Source organism: Ranitomeya imitator, chromosome 1 (genome assembly GCF_032444005.1).
Source record: "Ranitomeya imitator isolate aRanImi1 chromosome 1, aRanImi1.pri, whole genome shotgun sequence".
In the NCBI taxonomy this organism is placed as follows: domain Eukaryota; kingdom Metazoa; phylum Chordata; class Amphibia; order Anura; family Dendrobatidae; genus Ranitomeya; species Ranitomeya imitator.
The window spans coordinates 55,806,082-55,824,648 of record NC_091282.1 but is presented as its reverse complement, the minus strand read 5'-3'; the positions used below and the strand labels follow the sequence as shown (position 1 = coordinate 55,824,648).

Genomic DNA, 18,567 nt, shown 5'->3' with positions numbered 1-18,567 from the left:
GATCACAGCAGTTGGTGAGTGCTCTCTTTTTCTTATTTATTTTTTGTGTAACTGACTTCAGGCCTTACTTTGAACTCTGCAGGGAAGTTAATTCTAGGTTGGCTGTCTTCCTTAAATTTCCTAAGAAGACATAGGGGGCAACATTGGGAGAGGGGCGTCCCGGAAGACCTCCAAGCCTTCCCGTCATACGGGTGCGTCCTAGCCAAAACATACCTGGGGGACGAGAAACTAGTGACATCTGGAACAAAAGAGAAAGAGAGCTGTAGAGAACGAATGAACGAGAACAGCAGTTGTGAGGACTATTCCAAATGCTCAGCAGGGTAGGACTACAACACACAGGCGCTAGTGGTGGGCAACGATTTCCATCTGCGAAGGAAACTCTGGATGTGCCCATCAGACCGGCCGGTCTCAGATAGCCCTGTTAAACGTGCTCTGGATTGCGGATCCTGAAGTCTTCAGTAAAGAGGTAAAGAGACTGCAACCCTGTGTCCTCGTTATTGCCTTTACCTCACACCATCGCTACCTACACCACTGGGAAGCCCTGGGGACCTACTTCACCTGTGGGAAGGTATACCATCCAGCTGCCATTCCATCACCCCAGCGGACCCCATAGCAGCGTCGGTCACCCTGACCGAACACCACAGGTGGCGTCACGAACCCCTGACAGACTGTACCACCACCTTCATTGGGCGAGGACCGGGTTTAGCCACCGTGACAACCTCAGAACCGAACCAGAGAGGCCTTGTACCGAAACGTGTAGCCCTGTGTCTGGGGGCGATCCATTAGCGCTATATAAAGATTATTATTATTATACTGCCGGAGCGGTTCCAGGCTCAGGTACTGCCAGAGCGGTTTCAAGTTCAGGTACCGCTGGAGCGGTTTCAGGCTTAGGTACTACCAGAGCGGTATCAGGTTCATGTACCGCTGGAGCGGTTTCAGGCTCAGGTACCACTGGAGCGGTTTCAGGCTCAGGTACAGCTGGAGTCGTTTCAGGTTCAGGTACTGCTGGAGCGGTTTCAGGCTCAGGTACCGCCACCGGAACAGTTTCAGGTTCCGGTACTGCCGGGGAGGTTTCAGACTCAGGTATCACTGGAGTGGTTTCAGGCTCAGGTCCCGCCGGAACGGTTTCAGGCTCAGATACCGCTGGAACGGTTTCAGGCTCAGGGACCGACGGAACGGTTTCAGGTTCAGGTACTGCTGGGGCGGTTTCAGGTTCAGGTACCGCTGGAGCAGTTTCAGGCTCAGATACTGCTGGAGCGGTTTCAGGCTCAGGTACCGCTGGATCGGTTTCAGGCTCAGGTACTGCCGGGGCGGTTTCAGGTTCAGGTACCGCTGGAGCGGTTTAAGGCTCAGGTACTGCTGGAGCAATTTCAGGCTCAGGTACTGCCGGGTGGTTTCAGGTTCAGGTACCGTTGGAGCGGTTTCAGGCTCAGGTACTGTCGGGGTGGTTTCATGTTCAGGTACCGCTGGAGCAGTTTCAGGCTCAGGTACTGCCGGGGCGGTTTCAGGTTCAGGTACTGCTGGAGCGGTTTCAGGCTCAGGTACTGCCGGGGCGGTTTCAGGCTCAGGTACTGCCGGGGCGGTTTCAGGCTCAGGTACTGCCGGGGTGGTTTCAGGTTCAGGTACTGTCGGGGCGGTTTCAGGTTCAGGTACCGCTGGAGCAGTTTCAGGCTCAGGTACTGCCGGGGCGGTTTCAGGTTCAGGTACTGCCGGGGCGGTTTCAGGTTCAGGTACTGCTGGAGCGGTTTCAGGCTCAGGTACTGCCGGGGCGGTTTCAGGCTCAGGTACTGCCGGGCGGTTTCAGGCTCAGGTACTGCCGGGGTGGTTTCAGGTTCAGGTACTGCCAGAGCGTTTTCAGGCTCAGGTACTGCCGGGGCGGTTTCAGGCTCACACAACACTGGTAATATCAACAGGTTCTGGTTTAGACAGCATGGCTAACTACAACAGAGATAGGGGCCTGGCAACAGACTAGTGGCACCAACACTAACTAACCAAAGGGGAAGCGTTGCTCAGGCACCTCTCTACAGGGAAGCATGCTTTAAATACGTGATGCCCCCTAGCTATTGGCTGGGAGCATTTTCAGAGTGCGCATGCTGCCCTTTAAGAAGCAGGGAGCTCGCGCTGCAATTTAAAAAGCAGGGAGTACGCTCATTGCCGGGAGATCTGCACGATGTGCACAGGCCCAGCGGAGCATGAAACCACAGCAGAGCAAGAACACACCACAGAGTAGCCGAAGTGGTGGCGGCGTCCCTGCAGTGAGGAGGTGAGGGGACCATGCAGGGACGCTGGCATTGGCGTTACATTTTCAATAACCACTGTTTGTCTCGGTACATCTGTGCATAGTTCTTTGTGTATACATATATCTTTATGTCTGATTTTTTTTAACCTTTTTTTCCTTCCTAGCTTTGCCTATTACTACCCAACCTTTGATACTATTGATTAACCAGTCAATCGCAATTAATAATGTAATTTGGCGCCACCTGGTGAGTGAAATTAATAGAAAAAAACAATAATTTATCTACTACAGACAAAAAGTTGAGACTTTCCCTTTCTGCTGCTTTTATGTCTGGACTTTTGCCCCCATCCCCCCAAAAATGTGAAAAACAATCCAGTTAACGATAGGAACATAGATGAAATCCCTACTCTTATTGAGGGGACTGATTCAAGACCATGAAGGGGGCCACCATATTACTATTTTCACCAATGACTTCACGTTTTGTGATGTTATTTTATTATGTCTATTTCCTAAACAGGTGGTTTGATAGAAATGAGGACGATGGTCACATAATTCGAGAGCTGGTCCCACTCGGAGACTCTCAGAACCTGAGAAGTGAGTTCATTCATGTCAGACTTCTTTATCTTTTTTCCTTAAGTTATTTTGTGCCTATGTTTGCTGTAAACCACCAACAATCTGTGGATGATGGATCTTCTATACTTTACTGTCACTCTTTAGCTAGTTGAGTGTTTAAAGTGTATTTTCTATGACTTTAGACATTTATGGTAGATCAACAGGATCCGCGCCTATGAAACTAATAGTGGATTTTCAGACTATATTTTGCAATTCAAAGTGCCACATGCGTTAGTATACCCAGTGGGGAGCAGCTTAGAAATCTCGAGGCAAAGGTTCTTCCCATTAGTCCGTTAACTCTTACCGGGGCCGCGTCTGTGGATTACACAGGCACCATCCTCGATTTGCAAAACCAAAGCAGCATGCTGTGGATGTTCTCAATAGTCCAAAAAGGGACGTTCTCCAGCACCAAAGTAGTTATAACTTACCCTTCAATCATGTAGGATAAAAAAATTGGAAGAATGTGCAAATATAAAAAAAAAAATGCTCACGCGTTTCGGGTAGAAGAAAAGTACTTTGGTTTTTTTTAATACCCAAAACGCGTAAGCATTTTGTGCACATTTTTCCTTTTCATATCCTATACAGTATTACTGAAGGCTAAGTTTTAGCTGGTTTCCGTTGGTGCTGGAGAACATCCCTTTTTGGGTCATTGAGAGCCATGTGACCTGGAAGACTCCGAGCATCACACCCAGACCACAGACTGTCCACCATGGAAGTTTCGAGGGATGCTGCTCTCTATCACACGAGTGGTGAGCTGAATTGACACTTCTTCTTTATTTTGTATGCTGGGGATGTACCATGTCTAGAGATTTTGCCCAGCCAGGTCTTTAGTGGTGATGCCTATCCAATACCTATCTGTAAACAGAATCAGCAATAAATGGTGGACAGAATCGCTAACCGAGAACCACTCAGGACTGGATGGTGGCTGCTGATTTTCTGCAGATTATTCTTTGCTTTCTAGACTATTTGCTGCATGCCCGAGATCAGGAATATTAGCGTTTTGAGCACATCATAATTTTTCTACGTCCAAAACATTGGGTCATGATACAGTACTAGTACAGTGAATGAGAATAATAGAAGTCCCATGCCCACTGTGCTTCTTTTTTGCGCTGTGTAAACTCACCTGCAGTGTGAGTTTCCGATCCGCAGCATGTGAATTTCTCTTGTGAGAACGTTCAGTCTTCTTTACGGACTTTCCCCATAGACTTGCATTATATGCTGTAAATCTGCAGTTATAAAAAGGACAAAGCGCTGTAAAGTGCGTTTACGCAGCGCAAATTCACCAAGAAAACGCATCGATTTCATAAATAAATAATTGAAAAAATGAAGTGGGGTCCCCGAAAAAATATTACCCATATTGCCACCGCACCAGGCCAGTCGAAAAGAGCCAAGGAAAGTGCCAGAATTTGGCTATCTAATGGATGCGCCAATTCTGGGGCAGCTGTGGGCTCGTCTTATTAGGCTGAGAAGGGAAAAATAAGCATGGACCTTCCCAGCCTGATAATATCAGCCCCCAGCTGTCTGCTTTACCTGGGCTGGTTATCAAAAATAGGGAGGACCCCATGTAATTTTTTTAAATTATTTATTTATTAGGTTAATACAAGTTAAGTTAATCTCACAAATATCTACTATCTATCTATCCACCTATCATCTATTATCTATAATCTATTTATTATCGATCTATTATTATATATTTATCTATTATGTATGTTAGGAGTCGAGTTTCCGGTGCTGCACAGGGGGAATCTCGATCCGTGTCTGCTGCGGTCTCCCATTCTGTTTCGGCCGCAGTGGGCTCTGCTCAGCGGAGGTGTCGCTCCCAGCGTCTCACTGAGACTGATTCTGTGCAAAGGGTTACTGCTGCCTTTTCTGGCTCTCCTGTGGTACCCTGCACTGATCTGCGGCGAGTGGGCTTCTCTGGGACTAAGTCCTTATTTGCACACACTGAGCATGCCCAGGGCAAGATCTCCCGTTGGAGATCGAGGGTCACATGCTCAGGTACTGCAGCACATCCCATTGGTCCTCTTGGCAGGTCCTGAAAGGGCAAAACTTCTGGAGCTGCTTCCTGTGCTGCAACTATATAAACTGCGCATGACCGCACGGCCATGCGCTAGTATTGTCTTGATATAATGTGTGTGTGTAGATGGATGGATGTCGATGGATGAAAGCTCCTAAGTATCCCTCCCTAGTGTTGTTGACTGCTCGCGGATGATGGTAGCTATCTAGCGCCCGACTAGCCATCTGCACGTAACACACATCACAGCGTCCAGTTGCTGTGTCCGCCAGTACGGCGCCGTGCGCTTCCTCTGCGCTTTCCTTACCCAAGCCTGGGTGGTTAGTGGCGTCCGTCAGTGCGGCACTGCATGCACTCTCGTGCCTTTATACACTATTTTATTAGTTTCCTTACACACCCAGTTGCGGTGTTGTGCCAGCAAGTGGTCTAATCGGACTTCAATCCTGAGTTGGGGTTGTGTTCGCTGACTTCTTGCTCGCGCTCTATGTGCGGTATTGCGGTCCTGTGACTCAACAGGATCGCTTCCTTCACGCAGGGTGAAGTTAACCCGTGCGTGTATACTTATAGTACCGCCATATAGTCCGTCTTACTAGCAGCAGGGTTTTTACCTGCACGGTGGACCTCGGACTGCGAACGCACCTAGTTTCATATCATCTATACTTGGTGCGTTCCGCCAGTCCTTAACATAATACTAGCGCCAAGGTCTGGCTAGTAATGACGGACGATCAGCGTCTACAGCGGTACATCCAGCAGCTGGAGGGAAGGTTGGTGGCTCTAGAGCGTTCAACCTCAGCTGTGGACGTTACTGCTGTCGCTGTTCAGGCTGCAGGTGTGGCTGCAGCTACCTTGTCCACTGCCGCCCCTGTACCGACGCTATCTCGCCTCCCGCTACCAGAGAAATTTTCTGGTGACAGTAAGTCCTGTAGGGGTTTCGTGAGTCAGTGCTCAATACATCTCGAGCTTCTGGCCTCTCGTTTCCCTACAGAGCGGGCTAAGGTGGGCTTTATCATATCCTTATTATTGGACAGGGCGTTGCAGTGGGCTACGCCGCTGTGGGAGCGTGGCGATCATGTGGTGCAGAGTGCTCCGTTATTCCTGAGCACTCTGAAACAGGTTTTCTTAGGACCTCGTGTCACCCATGATACGGCGCTCCAACTGTTGGCATTGACTCAGGGCTCGTCCTTGGTCAGCCTTTTTGCCGTCCACTTCCGCACTCTAGCATCTGAGCTGGAGTGGTCGGATAAAGCCCTTATCCCTATATTTTGGAGGGGGCTGGCTGACCACGTTAAGGATGCCCTGGCCACTAGGGAGATTCCCGCCACACTGGAAGAATTAATAACAGTATCTACTCGTATTGACCTCCGTTTTCACGAGCGGAAGTTAGAGCGAGCCCAGTGTAGGCAGAGGTTTCGGCTGGCTCCCACCTTCGCCAAACCTTTGGAATCTCCAGTCCAGGCTCCTGAGTCCCATAGTAACATAGTTAGCAAGGCCGAAAAAAGACATTTGTCCATCCAGTTCAGCCTATATTCCATATAGCCATGAACCTAAGGTAGTGTCACGAGCGGGATCTAAGTCCCGGTCCGCGCGTGCACTCCAGGTTTGCCATGTATGCCAACAGTCAGGACATCTTGCCACCAGATGTCATCAGCGGTCGAGGAAACGTCAGCGTCTAGTGGTAGTAGGTGGAGGTGCACTGGACACTGCGACGTTTGCCTCCAAATTGTCCTTTAAGGGGACAATTACTTTTGGCTCATCCTTCCACTCGGTAGAGCTCTGCGTGGATTCTGGGGCGGAGGGCAATTTTATGTCTTCTGCCTTCGCCCAACGTCACGCAATACCCCTGGTTATGCTATCTCAACCAGTAACGGTACGAGTGGTGAATGGGTCGACACTCCCCGCACAGATAACACATCAGACCATTCCTTTTACTCTGTCCATGTCCCCATCCCATCAGGAGATTATATCTCTGCTCATCATTCCTGAGGGGATTGATGAGGTCCTGTTGGGGATACCTTGGTTACGGTACCACTCTCCTCACATCGAGTGGTCCTCAGGCAGAATTCTGGGATGGGGTGAATCATGTGGGGGTAGGTGTCACCGAGAGTGCGTTCAGGTTGCTACTACTGAGGTACCCGCAGATCTATCCTCTCTCCCCAAGCAATATTGGTCTTACGCAGACGTGTTCTCCAAAAAAGCGGCGGAGACCCTTCCGCCCCATCGCCCCTATGACTGTCCTATCGATCTCTTGCCTGGTGCGGAGCCTCCCCGGGGTCGAGTTTATCCATTATCTCTCCCGGAGACGGAGGCCATGTCTCAGTACATTCAAGAGAATCTGGCAAGAGGGTTTATCAGGAAGTCAGTGTCACCTGCTGGGGCAGGGTTCTTCTTCGTGCAGAAGAAGAATGGGGAACTACGTCCATGCATAGACTATAGGGGTCTTAACGCTATCACCGTTAAGAACAAGTATCCTTTGCCCTTGATATCCGAGCTCTTCGATAGGCTTCGGGGAGCTAGAGTATTTACTAAATTAGATCTGCGGGGTGCTTATAACCTGATTCGCATCCGTGAGGGGGACGAATGGAAAACGGCGTTTAACACCAGACATGGGCACTATGAGTATCTGGTGATGCCCTTCGGGCTCTGTAATGCCCCAGCCGTTTTCCAAGACTTTGTCAACGACATCTTCCGGGATATGCTTTCCACCTCAGTTGTAGTCTATCTGGATGATATTCTCATCTTTTCTCCAGATATTGACTCCCACCGGAGAGATGTTGGCAGAGTCTTCGACCTCCTACGGGCAAACTCTCTTTATGCTAAGTTGGAGAAGTGTATGTTTGAGCAGGAGTCTTTACCGTTCCTGGGCTATATCATCTCCGCCCAGGGATTGGCTATGGATCCTGCCAAACTACAGGCTGTGATGGACTGGCAAGAGCCCCATTCTCTTAAAGCGGTGCAGCGCTTTATGGGGTTCATTAACTATTACCACCAGTTCATTCCCCACTTCTCAACTCTGGTAGCTCCCTTGGTAGCCCTCACCAAGAAGGGAGCGAATCCCAAATTGTGGTCGGAAGAGGTCTCCAAGGCCTTCACTTCTATTAAGTCCCACTTTGCTAGCGCTCCCATCTTACATCGTCCCGATGTGGATAAGCCATTCCTAATGGAGGTGGATGCCTCATCCGTTGGTGCTGGAGCAGTCCTCTATCAAAAGGATGCTCAAGGTCGGAAGCATCCATGCTTCTTCTTCTCTAAGACCTTCTCGCCAGCGGAGAGAAACTACTCCATCGGGGATAGGGAGTTGCTAGCAATGAAGTTGGCCTTTTCAGAGTGGAGACACCTTCTGGAAGGTGCGCGGTTTCCCTTCCAAGTTTACACGGAGCACAAAAATTTGGTCTACTTGCAAACAGCCCAGCGGCTAAATTCTCGCCAAGCCAGATGGTCCTTGTTCTTTTCCCGGTTCCACTTTTCCCTTCATTTTCTCGCCGGGGAGAAGAATATTCGTGCTGACGCTCTCTCTCGCTCCCTTATGTCAACTGAAGAGGAGGAAGAGGAGCCTCGGCTTATTGTCCCTTCTGAGAGCCTGAGAACCGTAGCGCCGGTTTCGCTGGAGTCTGTGCCTCCGGGCAAGACTTTTGTGCCCATTAATTTGCGACCGGAGGTTCTCTCTTGGGCTCATTCGTCCAGGGTGGGTGGACACTTTGGGACAAAGAGGACATCTGAGCTACTGGCGAGGACGTACTGGTGGCCGCATATGGTCCGGGATGTCAGGGATTATATTCTGGCGTGTGTCTCCTGCGCCAAAAATAAATCTCCGCGTCAAAGGCCAGCTGAGTTGCTCTATCCCTTGCCGGTGGCACATAGGCCCTGGGAGATGGTCGGGATGGACTTTGTCGTGGGTTTACCCAAATCTCGCGGCTGTACTATCATTTGGGTCATCACCGATCATTTCTCAAAAATGGTGCATTTGGTGCCGCTGCCACGGTTACCTTCTGCACGGGCCTTGGCAGCGTTGTTCATTAAACACATCTTCCGCCTACATGGTATGCCTGACAAAATTGTCAGTGACCGGGGTCCCCAGTTTGCGTCTCGGTTCTGGAGAGAGCTTTGTCGTCTTCTCAGTGTTGAGTTGAATCTCTCTTCCGCTTATCATCCCGAGACGAATGGGTTGGTAGAGAGGGCCAACCAGACCTTGGTCACATACCTGCGACATTTTGTTTCAGCCAGGCAGGATGACTGGGCATCCTTGCTATCATGGGCAGAGTTTGCGCTGAACAACGCCGTAGTCGACTCCACTGGACAAACCCCATTCCTCCTCAACTATGGTCAGCATCCACGGGTACCTGTGCCTATGCCCGTGTCTTCCGCAGACTCCAGGGTGGCAGACTGGGCTGTGGAGGCACGGGATATTTGGGACCGCACTCAGGATGCCATTCGGGCCTCTAAGGAGAGAATGAGGTCCTCCAACGATGCTCATCGGCGCCCCGCTCCGACCTTTGCTCCTGGCGACTTAGTGTGGCTCTCCGCCCGTAACATCAGGCTGCGAGTTGAGTCCACTAAGTTTGCTCCTCGCTACTTGGGTCCCTTCAAGGTCGTCGAACAGGTTAATCCTGTGGTCTACCATCTGGCCCTTCCTCCACGCCTTGGTATCACCGACACCTTTCATGTGTCCCTCCTTAAGCCCGTATACATGTCCCGGTTTTCTGAGTCATCTGCCGAGACATCGGGTTCGTCTACGGACGATTTCGAGGTGAACGCTATCTTGGGGTGCAAGGTGGTACATGGCAAAAATTTTTTTTGGGTGGACCGGAAGGGTTACGGTCCTGAGGATAGGTCCTGGGAGCCTGCTGAGCACATTCGGGCTCCACAGCTTATTGCTGCCTTCGAACGTAGCGAGGCCCAAGGAGGGGGGGGGGTCCTAGGAGGGGGGGTAATGTTAGGAGTCGAGTTTCCTCTGCTGCACAGGGGGGAATCTCGATCCCTGTCTGCTGCGGTCTCCCATTCTGCTTCGGCCGCAGTGGGCTCTGCTCAGCGGAGGCGTCGCTCCCAGCGTCTCGCTGGGACTGATTCTGTGCAAAGGGTTACTGCTGCCTTTTCTGGCTCTCCTGTTGTACCCTGCACTGATCTGCGGCGAGTGGGCTTCTCTGGGACTAAGTCCTTATTTGCACACACTGAGCATGCCCAGGGCAAGATCTCCCGTTGGAGATCGAGGGTCACATGCTCAGGTACTGCAGCACATCCCATTGGTCCTCTTGGCAGGTCCTGAAAGGGCAAAACTTCTGGAGCTGCTTCCTGTGCTGCAACTATATAAACTGCGCATGACCGCACGGCCATGCGCTAGTATTGTCTTGATATAATGTGTGTGTGTAGATGGATGTATGTCGATGGATGAAAGCTCCTAAGTATCCCTCCCTAGTGTTGTTGACTGCTCGCGGATGATGGTAGCTATCTAGCGCCCGACTAGCCATCTGCACGTAACACATATCACAGCGTCCAGTTGCTGTGTCCGCCAGTATGGCGCCGTGCGCTTCCTCTGCGCTTTCCTTACCCAAGCCTGGGTGGTTAGTGGCGTCCGTCAGTGCGGCACCGCATGCACTCTCGTGCCTTTATACACTATTTTATTAGTTTCCTTACACACCCAGTTGCGGTGTTGTGCCAGCAAGTGGTCTAATCGGACTTCAATCCTGAGTTGGGGTTGTGTTCGCTGACTTCTTGCTCGCGCTCTATGTGCGGTATCGCGGTCCTGTGACTCAATAGGATCGCTTCCTTCACGCAGGGTGGTTAACCCGTGCGTGTATACTTATAGTACCGCCATACAGTCCGTCTTACTAGCAGCAGGGTTTTTACCTGCACGGTGGACCTCGGACTGCGAACGCACCTAGTTTCATATCATCTATACTTGGTGCGTTCCGCCAGTCCTTAACAATGTATCTATTATCTATCTATCTATTATCTATCATCTATTTATCTATATATCTATCATCTATCTATTATTATATATTTATCTATTATCTATCTATTTTATCTATCTATCTATTATATATCTATCTATCTATCTATCTATTATCTATCACCTATCATCTATCTATCTATTAAATATTTATCTATTATCTATCTATTATTATTATATATTTATCTATTATCTATATATTCATCTGTCTATTGTGATTGATTGTGATATTGAAGGTTCCTTTTGTTACATTTCTTTGTCCCTATAGCTATAAGTTACCACTTCCACATTAGGACAGGAGATGTCAGCGGTGCCAGCTCTGATTCCAGAGTCTTCGTCAAGCTGTATGGAGAGAAAGGAGACACCAATAAGCAGTTCCTGCTTGTCTCTGACAACGACTTGGCTGACAACTTCGAAAGGAGCCGTGTGGACAGCTTCACTATAAACACTATAGACATTGGGAAGGTAAAGTGACACATTCTTCGCTATCTCATTTCTATTTATTGACATTACATGCCTGATGCCACCAGGTCCTCTGCATCATTGCCCCCATGACAACACTTCCTGTCATGTACTTTAAATTTTAGCCTACGATTTGTTTGAGGATGGACGGTTAAATCCAAACAACTTACACTTCCTAATTACCACATTCCATGTATATGGGGTTTCAGATCCCATAACAATTCAGCTCTGTGGTCCCTTTAACTGTTTGTCCCTGCACAGCAGCACTCCTCACCACCTGGCTGTGCAGAGACCTGCGGTGGCCTCGCTCACTGTGCGGCTGAGGCTGAATCAGATTTGTAGCTCCATAATTCTTACTGATTGGTAGGATTGGTAGCAGAGGAAGCAAAACTTTTCCTTTCTCCTCAGCAGTATCTGTCTTTAAAAACGGCATGGCAGATTGCTGCAGATCCTCAGCAGCTTCTACAAGCACCGTAACATGAGGTTTTCCATTTTTTATACTTTATTTTAACACATAGGGGCTACAGGCTCTAAGTAAGAGTGTCGAGAACCTCTGGGGTGGGAAGCAGGGGCGGAGCATAACTTGTAAGCCACACCCCTGCAGAGAGTTTTTCTCTCTAGTTGACTCTTTACTATACAGCCTATGCCTATGTCTCTCATAGTAAATATTTTATTACATCTTTTCATGGAACGACACTGAAGATATTAAACTTTTATACGATGTAACGTAGTCGGTGTACAGCTTGCACAACAGTGTAAATATCGTGTGTCTAAACTGCTGGCCACAAATGTGAGTACACCCTTAAGTGAAAATAGCCAAATTGTGCTGAAAGTTTCAATATTTTGTCTGGGCACCATTATTTTCAAGCCCTGCCTTAACTCTCTTGGGCATGGAGATCACTAGAACTTCACCAGTGACCACTCCTACATGACGACATCACGGAACTGTTGGATGTTAGAGACCTTGCGCTCCTCCACCTTCCATTTGAGGATGTCCCACAGGTGCTCAGGGTTTAGGTCAGGAGACATGCTTGGCCAGTCTAGAACCTTTACCCACAGTTTATTTACAAGCTAGTGGTCGTCTTGGAGGTGTGTTTGGGGTCGTTATCATGTTGGAATACTGCCCTGCGGCACAGTTTTTGAAGGGAGGGGGATCATGCTCTGCTTCAGTATGTCACTGTACATGTTGGCATTCATGGGTCCCTCAATGAACTGTAGCTTCCCACAGCTGGCAGCACTCATGCAGCTCCAAACCATGACACTTCCACCACTATGCTTGACTGTAGGAAGGATACACTTGTCTTTTTTCCCCTCACCTGGTTGCTGCCACACACACTTGACACCATCTGAACCAAATAAGTTTATCTTGGTCTCTTCAGACCACGGGACATGGTTGCAGTAATCCATGTCCTTAGTCTGCGTGCCTTCAGTAAAGTGTTTGTGGCCTTTCTTGTGCATCATCTTTAGAAGAGGCTTCCTTCTGGAACAACAGCCATGCAGACCAATTTAAGGCAGTCTGCTGTGGCGTATGGTCTGAGCACTGACAGGCGGACCCCATCCCCCACCCCTGTAACCTCTGTAGCAATGCTGGCAGTACTCGTACGTCTGTTCTTACCTGACAACCTCTGGATCTGACGTGGAACACGTGCACTCAACTTCTTTGGTCGACCATGGTGAGGCCTGTTCTGAGTGAAACCTGTCTTGTTAGACCACTGTCTGGTCTTGGCCACGGTGCTGCAGGGCAATGTCAGGGTGTTGGCAATCTTATAGCCTCAGGCATCTTTATGTAGAACAACAATTCTTTTTTCCGATCCTCAGACAGTACTTTGCCATGAGGAGCCATAGTGACTTGTATGAGAGAGTGTGAGAACGATAACACCAAATTTACCACGACTGCCGCCATTCACACCTGAGACCTTGTAACACTAATGAGTCACATGACAGTGTGGAGGAAAAATGGCTACTTGGGTGCAATTTCGTCCTTGTCACTTAGGGGTGTACTCACTTTTGTTGACACCAGTTTAGACATTAATGGCTGTGTGAGTTAGTTAGAGGGCACACAATATTTACACTGTTATACAAGCTATACACTGTCATTCTATCAAATTGTCAGATCTATAGTGTATATACAGTTAGGTCCATATATATTTGGACAGAGACAAGATTTTTCTAATTTTAGTTATAGACATTACCACAATGAATTTTAAACAAAACAATTCAGATGCAGTTGAAGTGCAGACTTTCAGCTTTCATTTGAGGGTATCCACATTAAAATTGGATGAAGGGTTTAGGAGTTTCAGCTCCTTAACATGTGCCACCCTGTTTTTAAAGGGACCAAAAGTAATTGGACAATTGAATCCAAAGCTATTTCATGGAAAAGTGTGGGCAATCCCTTCGTTATGTCATTCTCAATTAAGCAGATAAAAGGCCTGGAGTTGATTTGAGGTGTGGTGCTTGCATTTGGAAGATTTTGCTGTCAAGTAAACATGTGGTCAAAGGAGCTCTCCATGCAGGTGAAACAAGCCATCCTTAAGCTGTGAAAACAGAAAAAACCCATCCGAGAAACTACTACAATATTAGGAGTGGCAAAATCTACAATTTGGTACATCCTGAGAAAGAAAGACAGCACTGGTGAACTCATCAGTGCAAAAAGACCTGGGCGCCCATGGAAGACAACATTGGTGGATGATCGCAGAATAATCTCCATGGTCAAGAGAAACCCCTTCACAACAGCCAACCAAGTGAACAACACTCTCCAGGAGGTCGGCGTATCAATGTTCTAATCTACCATAAAGAGAAGACTGCATGAAAGTAAATACAGAGGGTTCACTGCACGGTGCAAGCCACTCACAAGATTCAAGAATAAAAAGGCTAGACTGGACTATGCTAAAAACCATCTAAAAAAGCCAGCAAAGTTCTGGAAGAACTTTCTTTGGACAGATGAAACCAAGATCAACCTCTGCCAGAATGATGGAAAGAGAAAAGTATGGCAAAGGCGTGATACAGCTCATGATCCAAAGCATACCACATCATCTGTAACACACGGCGGAGGCAGTGTGATGGCTTGGGCATGCATGACTGCCAGTGGCACTGGGTCACTAGTGTTTATTGATGATGTGACACAGGACAGAAGCAGCCGAATGAATTCTAAGGTATTCAGAGACATACTGTGTGCTCAGATCCAGCCAAATGCCGCCAAACTGATTGGTCGTCGTTTCATACTACAGATGGACAATGACCCAAAACATAAAGCCAAAGCAACCCAGGAGTTTATTAAAGCAAAGAAGTGAAATATTCTTGAATGGCCAAGTCAGTCACCTGATCTCAACCCAATTGAGCATGCATTTCACTTGTTAAAGACTACACTTCAGGCAGAAAGGCCCAAAAACAAACAGCAACTGAAAACCACTGCAGTGAAGGCCTGGCAGAGCATCAAAAAGGAGGAAACACGGCGTCTGGTGATGTCCATGAGTTCAAGACTTCAGACAGTCATTGTCAACAAAGGCTTTTCAACCAAGTACTAAAAATGAACGTTTTATTTAAAATTATTGAATCTGTCCAATTACTTTTGGTCCCTTTAAAAACAGGGTGGCACATGTTAAGGAGCTGAAACTCCTAAATCCTTCATCCAATTTTAATGTGGATACCCTTAAATGAAAGCTGAAAGTCTGAACTTCAACTGCATCTGAATTGTTTTGTTTAAAATTCATTGTGGTAATGTCTATAAATAAAATTAGAAAAATCTTGTCTCTGTCCAAATATATATGGACCTAACTGTATATACACTGTGTATATATATATATATATATATATATATATATATATATATATATATATATATATATATATATATATATATACAGTGGGGCAAAAAAGTATTTAGTCAGTCAGCAATAGTGCAAGTTCCACCACTTAAAAAGATGAGAGGCGTCTGTAATTTACATCATAGGTAGACCTCAACTATGGGAGACAAACTGAGAAAAAAAAATCCAGAAAATCACATTGTCTGTTTTTTTATCATTTTATTTGCATATTATGGTGGAAAATAAGTATTTGGTCAGAAACAAACAATCAAGATTTCTGGCTCTCACAGACCTGTAACTTCTTCTTTAAGAGTCTCCTCTTTCCTCCACTCATTACCTGTAGTAATGGCACCTGTTTAAACTTGTTATCAGTATAAAAAGACACCTGTGCACACCCTCAAACAGTCTGACTCCAAACTCCACTATGGTGAAGACCAAAGAGCTGTCAAAGGACACCAGAAACAAAATTGTAGCCCTACACCAGGCTGGGAAGACTGAATCTGCAATAGCCAACCAGCTTGGAGTGAAGAAATCAACAGTGGGAGCAATAATTAGAAAATGGAAGACATACAAGACCACTGATAATCTCCCTCGATCTGGGGCTCCACGCAAAATCCCACCCCGTGGGGTCAGAATGATCACAAGAACGGTGAGCAAAAATCCCAAAACCACGCGGGGGGACCTAGTGAATGAACTGCAGAGAGCTGGGACCAATGTAACAAGGCCTACCATAAGTAACACACTACGCCACCATGGACTCAGATCCTGCAGTGCCAGACGTGTCCCACTGCTTAAGCCAGTATATGTCCGGGCCCGTCTGAAGTTTGCTAGAGAGCATTTGGATGATCCAGAGGAGTTTTGGGAGAATGTGCTATGGTCTGATGAAACCAAACTGTAACTGTTTGGTAGAAACACAACTTGTCGTGCTTGGAGGAAAAAGAATACTGAGTTGCATCCATCAAACACGATACCTACTGTAAAGCATGGTGGTGGAAACATCATGCTTTGGGGCTGTTTCTCTGCAAAGGGGCCAGGACGACTGATCCGGGTACATGAAAGAATGAATGGGGCCATGTATCGTGAGATTTTGAGTGCAAACCTCCTTCCATCAGCAAGGGCATTGAAGATGAAACGTGGCTGGGTCTTTCAACATGACAATGATTCAAAGCACACCGCCAGGGCAACGAAGGAGTGGCTTCGTAAGAAGCATTTCAATGTCCTGGAGTGGCCTAGCCAGTCTCCAGATCTCAACCCTATAGAAAACCTTTGGAGGGAGTTGAAAGTCTGTGTTGCCAAGCGAAAAGCCAAAAACATCACTGCTCTAGAGGAGATCTGCATGGAGGAATGGGCCAACATATCAACAACAGTGTGTGGCAACCTTGTGAAGACTTACAGAAAACGTTTGACCTCTGTAATTGCCAACAAAGGATATATTACAAAGTATTGAGATGAAATTTTGTTTCTGACCAAATACTTATTTTCCACCATAATATGCAAATAAAATGATAAAAAAACAGTCAATGTGATTTTCTGGATTTTTTTTTCTCAGTTTGTCTCCCATAGTTGAGGTCTACCTATGATGTAAATTACAGACACCTCTCATCTTTTTAAGTGGTGGAACATGCACTATTGCTGACTGACTAAATACTTTTTTGCCCCACTGTATATATATATATATATATATATATATATGTATATATGTAGAATATGTAATATTTTATACCTGTTTGGTATGATTTCTGTGTTATGTTGTGCCAGAACTTTGCCGCCTGCATCTCTTATTTTTGCTCCATTTCAGCACCAGATGACTGTATCGCCATGCAGAACCTTTTTAATAATATTTCTAAATAAGGAGTCGCCTTATCTGAAATTAGGCCGTATACTATATATTCCTGATGAGACCTAAAAACAATGCAGCAATCCCAGAATGTCCATTTAAGATGCCAATAAAGAGATTTCCAAAACCCTGCAGGGCAATTTAAAGAATTAGCACCAGAGCGCCCCCTGCTGTTCTCTCACATAAAACTGCATTTATTTGCCATTACCATAATAGCTTTAGCTTTTATTGCTTTGTTTTATTTGCTTGATTTCTAATAAACTTCTGAGCGTTCATTACTTGATACATCGAGTAGCTTTAGAGACTCCAGCATCAATAATATTATAGCACGCCACTAACCTACAGAAACCAAGATGTTACAACTTACAAGTCTATTGCTTTTTTGACAGAAATTCCTAAAATATGCTGGGACTTGTAGTCTATTTAGATTGCTTTAAATCAGCGTTATGTGCTTTAGATTGGAAGCTTTTATTTTGTTATCATTTCTTACCTTGCCAGCCGGTAGTCACTGCAAGGAGAAGCTGACCCCATCACCCAAGTAATCAGAGTCAGTAATGGGCAATGTCAGAATCTGCAAAGAATGTCACCAGAACCTTTCATCAAATTTTTTTGTGTTGTACTGGACACACAATGTAGTAGTGGCTGCAGAACGGAATAAAACAAGTCTAATTTCGCTTTTCCGTTGCAGAGATATTAACAGTCAAAGTATTGGCACATAATGAGTTAACTTTTTTTTAAATGAAAGTGGGTGTTATTAGTTTCATTTTAGTGTGGGAGTGTATTTTTTCTCCCAGTATGATGCTGACCAATCATAAACAGGCAGCAACATACTAGAGAGAGAACACACTCCCACCATAGATTAGGTTTCTTGGTGTGTGAGATGTAAGGATATAGCTTTGATCTCCTGGTCTCCCCTCCTATATGATTAGACAGTCCTAGGTATAGAGCACAGGTGACTCACATCTTTCACATAAGCTCGGTGTCTAGCTGTCCATATTGCAAACCATTCTATCAGCTCTCCTCTCATAGAATCATAGAATGTTAGAGTTGGATGTGACCTCCAGGGTCATCGTGTCCAGCCCCCTGCTCAATGCAGGATTTACTAAACCAGCTCAGACAGATGTCTGTCCAGCCTCTGTTCAAAGACTTCCATTGAAGGAGAACTCACCACCTCTCGTGGGTGCCTGTTCCACTCATTGATCACCCTCACTGTCAAAATTTTTTTGGTAATATCTAATCTGTATCTTCTCCCTTTCAGTTTCATTCTATTGCTTCTCGTGTTTCCATGTGCAAATGTGAATAATAATGATCCCTCTACACTGTGACAGCCCTTCAGATATTTGTAGACAGCTATTAAATCTCCTCTTAGCCTGCTTTTTTGCCAGCTAAACATTCCCAGAGCCTTTAACCGTTCCTCGTAGGACATACTTTGCAGTCCGCTCACCATCCTGGTAACTCGTCTCTGAACTTGCTCCAGTTTTTCGATGTCCTTTTTAAAAATGTGGCGCCCAGAACTGGACACAGTATTCCAGATGAGGCCTGACCAAGGAGGAGTAGAGGGCAATAATTACTTCACATAATCTAGACTCTATGCTTCTCCTAATACGTCTCAGAACTGTATTTGCCTTTTTGTTGACTCATGTGCGGTCCGTGATCTAT

General features: G+C 46.7%; 1 protein-coding gene across 1 annotated transcript in view; it reads left to right on the top strand.

Annotated features, from left to right (window-relative positions):
- LOXHD1 (lipoxygenase homology PLAT domains 1) overlaps nt 1-18,567 on the top strand; it is a 269,874-nt gene that overhangs the window by 124,254 nt on the left and 127,053 nt on the right. Inside the window, exons 21-22 of the mRNA XM_069746857.1 lie at nt 2,754-2,830; nt 11,075-11,271. Coding sequence (XP_069602958.1) covers nt 2,754-2,830; nt 11,075-11,271 — 274 coding nt within the window. The remainder of the gene's footprint in view (nt 1-2,753; nt 2,831-11,074; nt 11,272-18,567) is intronic.